Below are 15061 nucleotides of genomic sequence, written 5' to 3'. Positions count from 1 at the left end.
AACTGAATACTTGAGGATTAAATGGCGTGGGGGAGTTGGGGGTAAAAACGAGGAAGAATAGGGTAGTCTGGCTGATAGCAGGCACACAATAAATGTTTTTAGAAAAGGTACAAATTGCAATAATACAAATAAATACATATTATATAATGTGTGATATGTATTATAAAATAAAACCATAAAATATATATACATAAATAAAACAAATAAACAATTTCAAAATACTTTTTAGTGCTTTGCCATGTCTCTAAAAAAAAGCCATTATATATAAAATGTGTCCAAACTTGTTTCTATGAGTCATACAGTGCATACTGCACACTAATTTTCAGGCACACCTTTTAATATCAAGAACCTGTTACAAAGATTTGATTTTCAATTGCACATTATAAAGATGTGACTATTTGATTGAGCATATTTGTTTTAATCTTAAACAAGCAGTGGGAGAAATTAAAGTATACTGTCAATATTTAATTATCAAGACTCAAGTGCTATTTTCAAGTGCCTTAAGAAGGTTAAATTTAAGCCTTTTGCTATCATATTAATTTCTCTTTTTAATAGAGGAACATAATACTTTGTATAGTGTTGCTCACAAATGCCTAGAATTTGGTGTCCATTTTCATACAAAAATCGACAATATAAATACTTCCTGGAAGGGGAAACACCTGCCGAGAGGGCCAAACAAATCATGAAAGCTGTTTCTTCCAGCTTTGACTGCTTTCATTTGCATTTCAGACTGACAGGGCCTCCGTGCTGCGTGCAGTGCTCTGAACAGGCCGTCACACATGTTTGCCACACACGTGCTCTTCACGCACGAGTTCCTCACAGCACTGCTCCTCCTGACCCAGCCCTGCTGTAGCTTTGGTGCTAACTGAGACTCAACAGACGTTTAATGAGCACCTGTTCTGGGCCATTCAATACAAAGAACACCACCGTCAGGTTATGTAGTAGTATCCCAATAAAACAAAGGAGCCATCTGAGGCTCATGGACTTTCAGTGTCCGGAGTCCGCAAATTGGTGGGTGGAAGACCAGGGCATAGCCTGAGCCCTTGCCTTTATACAGCGTTTTCAAGTACCTCTCTATTGGTGGCCCCTCCTGCCTTTCTCTCCCTAGTTTCATTGATAGTCAGGAGCAAAGTAGCAGAGAAGTGCAGCAGAGAAGGTAGAAGGGAAGAAACACCCAGGGCTCAGGCTCTTACCACGTGCCTTACTGCTTCTGTTTCCACCCTTCCTGTAGAACATCCAGCCCAGAACTTTAGCCCTGACCCTGTTCTGTAACTCGCGTCCCATGTCACGGAAGGCACTATGGGTAGTGTTACTGGAGAAGTCCCTGCGGTAGTGGAAGAAGCGTCCTGAGCAATCCTATTCGCAACTCTGAAAAGAGTTTTCTCCAGTGACACAGCGCCCAGTGGCCCTTATGGAGACGACCAAGACTATAGTTTGGCTTGGAAGGGGTTGAACCAGCTTCCACCTGCTAGCCTGGAATCCTAAGCACAACTTAGGACATTGCTTCCATTGGAAAAATCACGTCTCAGTCAAGTCAATGGGAAACCAACTTGAGGTCTCTACAACTGATCCGTTAACGAACTTTCGGAATACAACCCATTCATACCTGGGGATTCAATCTTTAACCTCCAAGTTCATAGCAATATAAATTTTTAAGACTGAAAACACTATTATTATCGTGTTTAATATACAATAGGAAAAGATATATTCTCAAAACAAAAAAAAAAATCACAGCTTCCTGGATTCATGGTTTTTCTCTCTTACTATTTTCCCTTTATTTTTTAAAGTACGATTTCATTCAACTCCAGAGAAATTCCATTTTTACCATGTTATTGTAAACGTCCTACTATTTTACCTGTATATTTTATTGTTGAGCCAGTGTTTACCTTACCTCCTCGATGGATAATCAAAGAAGTCTCGCTTCCAATGGGACAGTCCTTAAGTATATCCACTACTTCTGTATGGCTCAGATTCTGTACATTCTGCTGGTTGATCTCGACAATGAGGTCGCCTTCACACAGGCCAGGGCATCCCTGAATGTCAAGTATTTGTTTCACCCGCTGTCCTGTAGGACTATCGGCAAGGGTAAAGCCGAAGCCCTGGGCACCTTTCACAATGGTTAAGGTCATGAGTTCAGCTTGGGTGGCCCCAGACGAAGCCATAGACACATTGTCGTCATGGACGGGTGGTGCATAAGTGCCATCTAGCTGACCATCAGCTGGCATTGAGTGCAAAGAATGAGGCGGCCGATCTGTTATATCTGGAACCGACTGTGAGGTCCGAGAAATGTACTCCAAATAGGTTTCATAGTTATGTCTTCCATTGACCATCACGGGAGGTGGCCTCTCCATTATTGCAAGGGGTGGCACCATGCTGTTAGCGGGATCTTCAGGATCAAAGGGCAAAGGGTAGCCGCGACACAAAACCAGGTTGACACTCTGACCAATAGGAACAGACTGGAAAAGTTTGACTACGTCTGCATGAGTGTGTCCAAGGACACACACTTCATTAATATAGACAATGACATCGCCTGCAAGAGAAAAAGAAAGAGATTGACAACATGAGGTAAGTTCAGTTAATGTTGACAGAGAGAAATGGAATTATTTATGAGACTAGTGAAAGAGGTGCACTGTTTCTCAGTGAGCAGTGAGAAAATCAATTAGAGTAATATTTAAATTCACTGGAGGTGACTCAAGGTTACAACAGGTCTGCCAACAAATATAATGATCAAATGCTGAAAAAAATGCTATTTGGTTATTCTCGAAGTTCAGAAACAACTTCATACTCAGAGAGAAAGACTCAGAAAGCAAAGGTTAGGAGAAGTACCTCGAAGAAGCATATGTTCTGTTTCTTTTTCATCTTCATTCCCATCTTCAGTGCAAAACAGTTAGTAGAACTTTCAAACTACTGAGAAGCAATGTTGTAAGTTTTGGATGAGACAGAAAGCCCTGGTATATGATGTTTTTTCGTTTTTGTGGTATCAGTTGTCTGAGTCAACTGCCATTTTTCTTTTTTATGAAAGAGGAAAATATTTTGCCCATTTTTTTCTTTATCTATAGGAAAGTGTAATTGCAAAGGTTCCATGTGTACACACATACAGGTTAAGAGCACAGGATTTGGGATCGGGGATCAGGGTCCATACCCTGGCTCTTCTTCTTAGCAGATATGTGATCCTAGCAGGGGACCGACCTGCTTTGAACCACAGTTCCTCTGTTGCGAGAAGGAAATGAGATAATTCAGGGAAGGTGCTTGGAACAGTGCCTGACTCATGGCGAGTGCTCAACAAATGTGGACCATTATTAACACTATTGATGCTAAAATAGGATGGAAGGGATCTGGAACCCTTACTTTCAAACAGTAAGCTGCCACAGACTCATCCTCTGATCTCAAATAAATTGATATTTCTGTAGATCTTTTGGAAAAAGGCATTTTTCCTCTCTCCCCAATGAATTATCATAGAGTTACAGAAGTCCACTGATTAGGAGTGAATCTGATGATATTAAAAATGCCCTGATTGTAAATTATTCCTCATAAAGTATATTGATAAAAACAGTATTTCCTCCTCAAGATACAGGAAAAGATGTTCATTTGAGACAAATATTTTAAAAGACTTCAATTATATCTGAATAACAATTTTATTTTTGGATAATTGTTCTATCACGGATTGATATTTTTATCCTCAAAACCATACTATTTGAGAATTGAACTTGCAAACTGAGATTGTGCCTGACTATGCTGAGGAGTGTATGAGGGATGAAAAGACATGTCTTCACAAATTGTCAGATGAGTAACTCAACAGATATCAATTTATCAGGATAATTCTGAAATTGGTAGTGTAAATGGCTAGGGATTTCATTCAAGACATCCCTGCCCATCAAGATTGCAAACATCAAAAATGAAAAACAGAGTGGGACTTTCAGAGTTTAGTACGTTTCCAGCTTTTCTTAGGAGTCTGATATAAAATGATTTCTCCATTAAATGCACTTAAAAATAAATAATTCTATGAATAAAACACTCAACACGAATAAAATGCCTTCAACAACATAGACTTGGTTAATACTCACTCTTCCTGAATTCAAGAGAACTTCTTGAAAGTGTTAAAGACATAGCGAAAGGAACACTTTCTGGGATTCAGGTTAGGTTAGAGTCTAGAAAATGTCAAAGACCACGTGATGGGTCAGATGGAACTTCACTCTTCAATTACGTCTAAGAGAGAGGGTGCTGGTGTCACGGCTGGGACAGTGGACCAGGGCTCAGGACTAAATTCAGATGGGCATCCCCTCCATGCTACTAGGATTCCTCATTAGACTGGGGCAGCTGGGGATGCTTTGGCATCATTTTCATCTGGTTCTGGTCACCCCAGAGAAGTCTCTGATCCAGACAAACTTTTTTCTTCTCTTGCCTCTTCTATTTTCAAAGTGATCATCATGTATTTTACACATTAAAAAGTTGAAAGGGGGGCTGGCCTAGTGGTGGAGTGGTTAGGTTTGCACACTTTGCTTTGGTGGCCCAGGGTTCACAGGTTTGGATCCCGGGCATTGACCTACACACCACTCATCAAGCCATGTGGTGGCAACCCATATACAAAGTAGAGGAGAATTGGTACAGATGTTAGCTCTGGGACTATCTTCCTTCTAGCAAAAAGAGAGACTGGCAACCGATGTTAGCTCAGGGCCAATCTCCCTCACACACACACACACACACACACACACACACACAATTGAACGAATAATAAATACCCGTGTACCACCTTCCAGCTTAACGTTTACAACATCGCCCACAATACTTGAAAACCCCTGGGTACCACCCCTCTCCCACTTGCATTCTGTTACTGCCCTTTCCAAAGGTAATCGTTGTCCTCCATTTGAGGTTTGTTATTCACATGTACTTAATATTTTTATGAAATATCCAGGTACCCGTAAACAATAATATCCCTAAAAGGATGTTTTTGCATATTTTAAACCTTTTGTAAATGGTATCATGTTAATCTTCTGTAATTTCCCTCAAAATGCATTTGTGGTATTTATTTGACACCTGTACCTCTAATTCATTAATTTTCATTGCAATATAGTATCTATTAGATGATGACATCACTATTTATTAATATTTATTCATTCTTCTGTTAATAGACACTGGGGTTCTTTTGAATTTTTGGCTATTGAAGATAACTCCGCAAAACAAAGAAAACTAAGACACACACACACATAAAGCCAATGGAGAAAACTCTTAAAATGGCTGCATTTTATTGAACACAAACTACACTTCAGTAAAGTTGATTTTAAAAGTAAAAAAGGAAAAAAGAAGATAACTCTGCTATGAACCTCTTTTCATGGCCCGCGGGCACCTATGGAAGAGTTTTTCTGAGGTATCTTGGTATAGAATTGCTAGGCACAGGCCACGTGTACCTTCAACTTTGTTAGATAATGGCAAATGGCTGACGAAATAGGTCAAATCAGTTTACGCTCCCATCAGTAGTTTATCAGAATTTTCATTGCTCCCCATCTGACACAACACTCGGCATTCTCAGACTTTTAATTTTTGCTAATCTAATGGGTGTGATCATGGTTTCAATTTGCATTTCCCAGATTGCTAGTGAGGGTGAGCATCTTTTCATATGTTTATTGGCCATTTGGGTTTCCTCTTCAGTACATCTCATTTCTCCATTTTTCGCTATTTGGTTAGTCTTTTTAAAAAAAAATTTTAACACACTGACTATTTTTCTGCCCACCTCCATTTTCTCGATCCAATGTTCTCTGTAGGTTTGGGAGGCTGCACGGTACATAGACAATACACGGGTTGGGGAGTCCAAAGACGCTGCTCTGATTTCCAGCGCCATCACTTCCTAGCTGTGTGACTTTCAAAACTCACTTAAATCCTTTGTGACTCAGATTCTTCAGAAGTAATGAGGAACAGTAATAACAGTAACTTACTGATCCATGGGAAATAACAAATGAGATCACACAGGTGAAAGGGTTTGTAAGCTGTAAATTGTTATGCAAAAAAAAAAAAAAATGATTGCTATTTCAGTAATTATTATCTGTCCTTAGTTATATTCTAAAACCAGGACCATTCTGCTAAGAGAGTCCCACCATAGTCATAATCAAGGATGAGTACCGGTTTCTAAGTGGGCAAGTAATAGGCACGAACTTACCAAATGCCACTTTCTTCTAAGGCTCTCCCTAACTTTAATCACTGTTAACAAACCTCCAGCCCCCAAGCATGCGATATTCTTCCCTCTGCTCTGCCAGAAATTCATAAGAGAAGAGAACTAAGGCTTATATTCAAAGCTCTCAAGGTCCCCTGCCAGGTCTAAAGGGTAGTTATTTGAATTATAGTGATTAACGCTATCTATTTTTGAGTTTTAATGTGATCTTGCCATTAGAAACAAAATGAGAACTATTTGTGGTTCTCAGTAAGACTGCTTTTTAAAATTTATGGATATTTTCCACGCAGAGCAGTTTTTCAAGTCATCAAACAAGCGAGTGATAAAGGATCCTGCAACAATATCTTTATGGAGCTACACAGAAGATTTCTGAATGCAAAAGATGAGTAGTCAGTTATCACAGGATAAACTTATCTAATAACTTGACAGTACTCAATTGCCCACTTTAAAAAAATATAGAGATGCCTAGACATCGTGTCATGCTGAAATTGTTGTAGATGGACAAACATTTGCTTGTTCAGATAGAACTGATTGGGTAGGATATTTATAGACTGCGCCGTATGAATGTCATTTACATGTTGTGAAATGAAAATACGAGCCACCTGGTATATGCTATGCGATGGTGCCACGCCAAGTCCTGGGACAGACTGGGCTTGCGAGCACAGAGAAGGACATCATTAGGAAAATTGGCTCTAGCTCCAACCCCATTGGCCTACTTAAGAGGGAGAATTGGAAAAGAGTCACTTGATCTCTCCATCTCTCCATTTTTTCTTTTATAAAATGAGAATTAAAATATCTCCATTTCCTCTTTCACAGGGCTACTGCGAGAATGAGATCATGTGTGTGAAAACACTTTTAATTTTACCAAAGAAAGATTCTCCATAAAAATAAGATGATGCATTTCTTTTGAAAGCTAAGCACACGTTTTCATTGCCATATTACCTGCAAGGTTACCTTGTTTCCTATGTGGCCATTCACTTCAGGCCATCTTGAGGCCAGATGGTTTTAGGGCTACTGATCCTAGGCCTGTTGGTCAAATTTGGTGTGACTGAGCTTGGGGTCCCCATAGGGACTGGTCTCATAGTGACCTGATTCCCAGTTATGGGATTTCAAAGTGCAAGTGAAGGAGAGCGAGGCTGATGAAGCAAGAGATTTAAAATTGCTAGCTTGAATGAGAAAATATTCTAAGATCATTGGTTTCTTTCTTAGTCATGGAAATCAAAACGCAATCTTGGATACCTTTTGGGTACTTCATCATTTTGGCTAAAATAGGGCATTCTCTGTAAAGCACTGTCTAAAGTGGAGTTATTCTTATACCTCTTTCCTCAGCACCCACATTCTTTGAGTCACTGTGGCCTGCAGAAGCTTCCTTTTCAGCCTCTCTCACTTACCACTTGCTGTCTGCCTTCCTTAACCACCACTTTGGACCAGACTAGAATAATTTACTTCCCGCTCCATTCTCACCCTATAGTCTCCTTACTAAGTTCCAACTACTAGACCTCTGCTTCCCAGAAGGTTCTCTAGACCTTCTGCTTAATACACTTTACTAACAGTCTTTCCAACTTATTTTTGTCTCCACCACCCAGTAAGTTACCATTCTTGTGAAGCCGATATCTTTACTGTTCACAAGTGACAACTTGCCACTTGCCTTTTAGTTGAATTCTGCTATTCTTGACCCTCAAGGGCACTTCCTTTCTACGTACCACATCCCAACTAATTCATTTCTTCCCTCACCTCTTCAAAGATATCGTTCATCATTCCCACTCAGATTGCTCCTGTCTCATGTTTGCGACTACGAATTCATCCCAGACTTTATACCTTTGTGGGAGTTTTGTACACAAAAGATATAGAGTACCATTACTGTGTTGGGAACTCTTTAGGTTTTTAGGATAAATGCTCATTGAATAAGGGATAGAAAGATTTAGTCGGAGGAAAACTGGAATAGATTTCACAGCTAAATTTACTGCTGTTAGTGTTTCTGACTTCTTTTTTTTGCCGAGTCATATAGATTTTTGCTAAAAGAAAAAAAATCTCACTGACTACTCCCATCCCATCAATTCCATGCACTCTACATTGAAAAATTACTATTTGTTGAGATTCCTCTCCAGCTAATAGGGTTTGCTGACCTCTCTTTTCTGAAGCTTGTGTTTTTTATAATAATATATATATACAATTTTACTATAACAGGCAATTGTATTATAATATTGAATATTCATTTTCACTCTATTCCACAGCTGCCACAAACATAATAAATTTTGACATGTACTTTTGGGGGGGGGGTGCTACTCATCGCTTCAATTAAATTGAAAATAACTGCTCTTGATGAAATTTATTCTCCAAAGTGAAGTATTGTGGAATGTCGAATAGATGAACGGAATTGAGGCTGCGTCTCTGTGGGCTGCTCTTTGAGCAAGTCATTTAACATCAGCTTCCTCATCTATAAAACGGAGATAATAACAGCTGTTCTACCTACCTTATGGGAAAGAGATGTTGGCAAGAATGTTCTGTGAATGGTACGGCACTATGGTGATGTTACATATATAAATACATAGGTTAAAATTTTTAACAAATGACTGATAATGATTGGAAAGCAAAAATGTCCCAAGATGAAATAGAATACATTGTTCAAATTTTAAAAAAGAAACTGCTGAATTTTATTACATTATTTGGCAGTCTGCTTGCAGAAATTTGAGAGGACAGATATGTTCATCCTTGTAACTCAATACACTGTTTCCCAACAAGGACGGCTGGGGCCTCATGAAAGCATCCTTGAACTCCTCGTTCCCTTCTGGAATATAAATACACTGTGGTTAGAGTGGAGGGATCACATGGACAAAAGCACGCCCAGCCTGTATGGCCACGGCGGTAGGGGTGGTGGGTAGAACTGAGAACACCCACACATGTGGATCTTGGCATATTCTCAGCTGTGTCACCAAGCGAGAAAGGTCCAGAGACAAACACCCAAGGAAATTAGTGGGCCCTTCTCTTATTTTCTCAGGTTCCTTGATGAATCTACAGGTTCTATGTCTCTGATTTCCCCAAAGCTTTTCCTTATACCTAAACTGAATTTCTTTTACTAAAAAGCAAGTCTGTTTCCTCGATTTCTGTCTTCATAAAAGTGGAAGCATCATTTTTGGGGAACAATTTAAGGCAGTTTCTAAAATTTCCAAACAGTCTCTTTAGAGTGAAAATTATAAAAACAGCCCTCAATTGGAGGAGGTTTTACTTTGGAGGTTCTGGACCTTACCATGATCCTATTGACTTTAACCTCTGTCTCACAGATAGCATTACTGCAGATATCCATCAAATGACGCAGCAATGCAAAAACAAATACTTAGGTTATGGAAAGTACAAGGGGCAGGACAAAATGCCTTCATCCGAAGAATCTTTGTTTACTAATTCTTATGTGCTACGTTGTAAATGACGTTGTGAATGAAAATGAGGTAAATCGAGCTGTAGCACTAAAATAAGGTTCAGATAATGTTCTAATCCTTTTTTTACATTATAAGACTAAGTGTGGCATAATGGAGAGAGCACTGATCTAGGAGTCAGGAGGTTTGCCCTCTTATGCCAGGTCTGTCGATAATTGCTGGTGTCAACACATCTCTCTGGGTCTTACCCCTCAGCTATCCATTAAATTATTCAGCAAAGATTTATTATATTCAACTACTACTGTGAGCCAGGCACCATGTTATAAAAAGAAAAGATTGACCCAGATCATCTCTGAGGTGTTCTCCTCACTCTGAAATTCCAAGACAAAGGTCCTTGGATTCTGCCTCTTAGCTATCCCTGCAATTGGTCCCTTCCTTTCTTTTCCTACTTCCAACCACCTGAGGTCAGGACCTTACCATCTCTTGTAGGAACTTCTGCAACAGTCTCTTAGCTGGTCTTCCTGATGTCATAGCAGGAATGGGAAGCCTCACATATGGCATGATTCAGTGAGCCTTTGGGATTATGAGGTTTCCTAATTTCATCCCATGCTTACCTCTATGAGTACATGCGCTTGATAATAAATCCCCTGTTCTGGTCAGGATGGGCTCAGGAACCAAGAGAGTGTGAATATTCTGCTGGTCAAGGGGGTTGGTGCTAATGGCTGTGAAGCACTGACCACTGCAGTCCACCTGCTTCCCTGTCAACTCGTCTTCTGCACCACACCCTCGGATGTCCTTTTCACTCAAGGTCCCTCAGTGCCTGATCACGGAAAGAGATTAGAGTCCAAATTCTCTAGCACCGCACATAAAGCTCACATTTTCACCCTCTCCTGCCCCTTCCTAACCTACTCTGAGCTTCAGGTGCCCCATGAAGTGCTTCAGACCATGCCCCTACCTACGCAATTGGTTTTCCAGCCTCCTGATTCTCCCCATGCTTTGTCCCCCCTAATTAACTCCTAGTCACCCTTTGAGGACAGCTTCACCTTTCCAACCATCTTTCCTACCACCTCCTATTACTGAGTGTTAACTACTTCTTCCTGGGTGTTCCTCTTCCTGACAGCTTAATTCTTCAATCCATTTAACCACATTAACAACACCTAGAATTTCTCTGGCACAGTGACTACAATTTTAATACATTTATCTGGCGTTTACAAATTCTATCTTACCTAAATCCTTACAAAATCCGTATGAGATAGGCATGATTATTTGTACTTTGTACGTGTGGAAACTGAACGTATGAGAAGTCAAATAACTTCTCTAAAGTCACATCGATAATTAGGTGAGATTCAGGAATTGAACCCAAGACTTCAACTCAAATGTTAAGAATTTCAAACAGTCCAGGACATATTTTGCCTTGGGGACTCTTTTGTGTTGCTCAAATCATATCAGCCAGAACACTGGGTAAAATATCTTTAATTCCTGAATATGAAAATCGAGGGACAAACTGCAATATTCTTTTGATTAACTAAGTTAATGAAGGGAGGCAGTGAAGCAAATAATCGCAAACAGGGGAATCCACTGCGGCAGCCTGGTCTACTTTCTGTAGCCCTGCAAAATATGCTGTTTGGAGGAGGGCTCTGAGAATGCTGAGGCGCAGAGGGGACAGGGCGCCACGACCCAGAAACTCTGGAACCATCGTGAAACACAAGCTCTAGTATAAGTTATTTCAGTAGCTGTGTGATCTTGGGCAAGCAATGCAACTTTCCTTGGTCCAGTTTCTTTTTATATCAAATGAAAAAGTCAGAAAAGATAACTCTAAGGTGCAGCTTTAAGAATTCCCACAAATGCACTGCTACGGGGCCTTGAGAAGTTGCAGTGGTGAATGAAATAAGGAAGCGACAGGCCTCTGGGGCTCACTCCAGTCTCCTCGATTCTGTACAAAAGCAGCCCGTGATTCCCATACTCTATCTATAGGCAAAGGGATACCAAGATGCTGGTGTGGCCACTTACTTCTCAAAAGAATGAAAGACTTCTTAATCACAATTTTATAATTTCATCTATGTGACCTGGTGCAGATGCCTAATTAAAAGCTTGGTTCAAAAACAATTTTTATGCTTAATCAGCATGCATCCAACAATTACTCCCGGCAGATGTGAATTAGTCCGATGATCTATCTACATTTCCTTTGTGTTCAGCATTGAGTGATAAGATATATTTAAATGCTTGCATTTTACTATGTTGGAAAGGAAAAAGAAAATACATTCTAAGAGAATCTAAAGGCACTGATTATTTGCTGCTCTGGCAAAGAAGAAACAACACTTCAGATTAAAACTATAAGTAAAGTTGCAAAAAGAAAAGACAAAAGACTGATTCTTGCAAAGTTCCTCAGAGCGGAGGCTTTCTAAATAGCTTGCTCACTTTAGGAAGTGGATAGCATAAAACTGTCAGTGAATCTGTTGTTTCTCTAAAACAATGTAATGAATTTCAAACCAAAAAAAAAAAAGGAGAGAAATATATTATCAGAGGGACCCTATAAAGTAGGTTCCTGCATTTAAAGAGAACTCATGATTTCACTAGAAGAAAATAAAAATAAAAGCACTTTTAAATAATATCTTAAAACCCTTGGCGGGACATGAAAGTTTATAAGAACAAGACAAAACTGTATTGTAGAGTTCCCCTATCCTCTCCTGTGTGTTAGGGACACACATGAGGGCAGATGCATCAGAGACATATGCTCAACCACACACAGCCCCCCATGAACTCAAGCCATAGGAGTACCTTGTAGAAAAGAGTCATCATTTCACCTGGACATTAAGCAAGGTGCATGCTTACTTTCAAACAGTATTAACTGTATTTCTGAACAAGCATGGTTCCGAGGGGCCAGCATGGCATGACCTCTCACCATCTTCTGACTTTACTCCAACACAGTGTGTCAAGTGGCTATAAAACCTCCAGTGAAATGATGGGGGACAGCTGGCTAGGGTGGAGCTGGGGACTGTCCACAAACACACGATCCAACAGTTTATTCCACTCTACCTGCAACTGCCAATTGCCAGGCATTCTGACTGAGCAAGGAGAGAGAGAGAAGAGAGAGAGAAAGATGAGAAAGATTGTTGCATCCATTTCATTTCCGAATGCAGCTTCCTGCCAAACAGTTGAAAATGTTTGTGACTATGTGTGTGTGTGTTTGTTCCCTGACCTACGCGCCTACACACACTTTTAAGACAGGTAGAATCAGTGTTTGTAGTCAGGGGAAGGTACCATTTAGTTTTTGATGCTGTGAAATCGATACAGAAGAGCAGAAAAAGAACCCTCCTGTTTCAAGACTCCAGATGACGTTCCTTAAAATTGTTTCCTTGAATTGCTTTAAAAAAAAATAGACTATTTGCTCCAATGTGAGCTGGGTGCTGGTCTTGAGTGTCCACACTGGCGGTGAGGTTGTCTCTTGTTGGGGTTGTTTGGCCAAGGAACCTCTCACCCCTAGCTCTCTATCACCCCATGTGGTATTTCTGGATAGTGTTCTGGCTTGTGCTTCCATTGTAAGCTGATCAACAAACCTTCACGGGTGGTGTAACATGTTAGATTATGTTGATCTACTCCTTTACTCTCTTCATGTGAAAAATTACAGAGCTCCTGCTGCCTCCCTGAAATGAGGACAGCCAGAATATTCTTCCCATATGGATTTTGAACCTGTGCAGCAGTAAGTCGCTGAGCTTCATAAAATGACTGACAGAAAGAACAAATGTGCCGTGCTAAAAATGCGACTGTGCATTGCATCCACACTGGTCCAAGGTTTGACGCGAGAGCCCTTCTAACTTGTTAAGAGGGAAACAGACTTGGCAGATGAGAATCTTCATTGACAGACTTTGATGGTTCAAACTTGGACGCTTTTATTTCCAATTTCAGTTTCTGAGAGAGCAATATTTTATACAAGTATCAAGAAGTCAGTCTGCTCATTGGGCCATAGACACCAAAGATTGCCAATTATAAATCTCTGAAACACATGGCAGAGGGGAAGGAAAAATTCTGTCTTGGCTGCACTGAAATTTTGGAATCCAGAGAAAGATACTGTCTCTTTGATTTACGTGGAGAGAAATGGAAATCAATATGGTGCCTCATAATATCAGACATTCAGGACTTCCTCCATGGGGTCTACACCTCACCATTACCCTCTCTATGCTAGACACTGTACACAGATTCTTTGGGGGCTGGATAATGCTAGGAGTCTAGGAGTTTCATACGGCAATTTCCCTGCAGATAACGGGAGGTTATTCTGTCCTCAGATACAACAGACAAATGGCACAGAGAAAACCAGTCTAACCCCCTGTTGCTCCCGATGTTACAATTATCACACCATACTGAGGCTGATTGGAATAAGTTAGCAGAGAACCATCATCAAAGATTTTAAGTTGTCCCCTCCCTCTACCGCCACTATTGAGCATATACCTACACGAATGTACAGTCCATGGAAATAGGTCCACATGTTTATATGCTAATTTGCTCATTTAAAGGTTATAATACACTTTATATTCCAGCCAAATATAGCTAATGACAGAGTCAGAAATAATAAAAATGTTGTTTTTTAAACCTAAATCTAGTAATAATTATATAATTATAGTATTAGCTTTATTTCAAGTTTCTGCAAACCATAGTAAAATGCAAGAATCATAACCATACAGTGCCAGATTAATCAATTGAGAGTGAATGTTTTACATAGTCTCCTGATTTTTTGGTTTAGATAATGCAAAACTGTCCATCAAATCCTTCCTACTGAATAAACACAGCGTTGGAGGTCGCAGAGGAGCAGTGACTAACTTGGCTAATAATAGCAACAGCTACTATACATGTGCTAAGAATGATAAAACTGTATGCCAAGAACTCTGCCAAGCTCTTTAGAGATTTAATCTCATCTAATCCTTGAAATAACCTGATGGCGAATAGACTTGTCCCCATTTTACAGACGTGATCGCGGCTGGAGAAGCCAAGTCACACAGCTACATAGTGGCAGAGCTGCCTCATCTCTGCTGTGTTTGGGGCGACATTCAGGCTTGCCTTCTTACTATACGGATGTTTGGTTACATAACATTGAAATTTATATATTTATTTGGCACTTCTTAAGACACAGACTATAGTTAATCATGGGAAATTTTGTTTACTAATTTCACATTTTTGGCTGCCTGAATTGAATAGATATTTTGGCATAATGAGAACATACATACTTTATCAAGACAGAACCATCTTGTTTTTATTCACACGTTGTAGCCCTCAGGAAGAAATGTCCCAGTGACAGAATTACCTGTATTTGAATGTGCTTGTCTGCCTGCCCAAGGGCTAAAGGAAGCAAACCAAAAGAAAAGAAGGACAAAATGCCACGCTACCAAAGAGAACTGCTGGGAGACAACATTGAGGTCACAACCATCTAATATAAGTCCAACAGAGAAAAGAAAGAAAATTAATTTAAGGTATTTTATGAGATGCTTAAGCTTTGAAAATCTGGCTTTCATGAAGTGTAACGAGCAGAAGAACT

The 15061-nt window shown here is 40.0% G+C and overlaps 1 protein-coding gene across 18 annotated transcripts in view; it reads right to left on the bottom strand.

Moving 5' to 3' along the window:
* The window catches only part of MAGI2 (membrane associated guanylate kinase, WW and PDZ domain containing 2), a 1255661-nt gene that overhangs the window by 226812 nt on the left and 1013788 nt on the right, over positions 1–15061 (bottom strand). For all 18 annotated transcript variants that reach the window (XM_070617000.1, XM_070617003.1, XM_070616985.1 and 15 more), the window contains one exon: positions 1892–2530. In XM_070617000.1, coding sequence (XP_070473101.1) covers positions 1892–2530 — 639 coding nt within the window. The remainder of the gene's footprint in view (positions 1–1891; positions 2531–15061) is intronic.

This window comes from Equus przewalskii, chromosome 4 (genome assembly GCF_037783145.1).
Source record: "Equus przewalskii isolate Varuska chromosome 4, EquPr2, whole genome shotgun sequence".
Lineage (NCBI taxonomy): Eukaryota > Metazoa > Chordata > Mammalia > Perissodactyla > Equidae > Equus > Equus przewalskii.
Note: the sequence above shows the minus strand (reverse complement) of the source record. Positions and strands in the feature narration are given on the sequence as shown.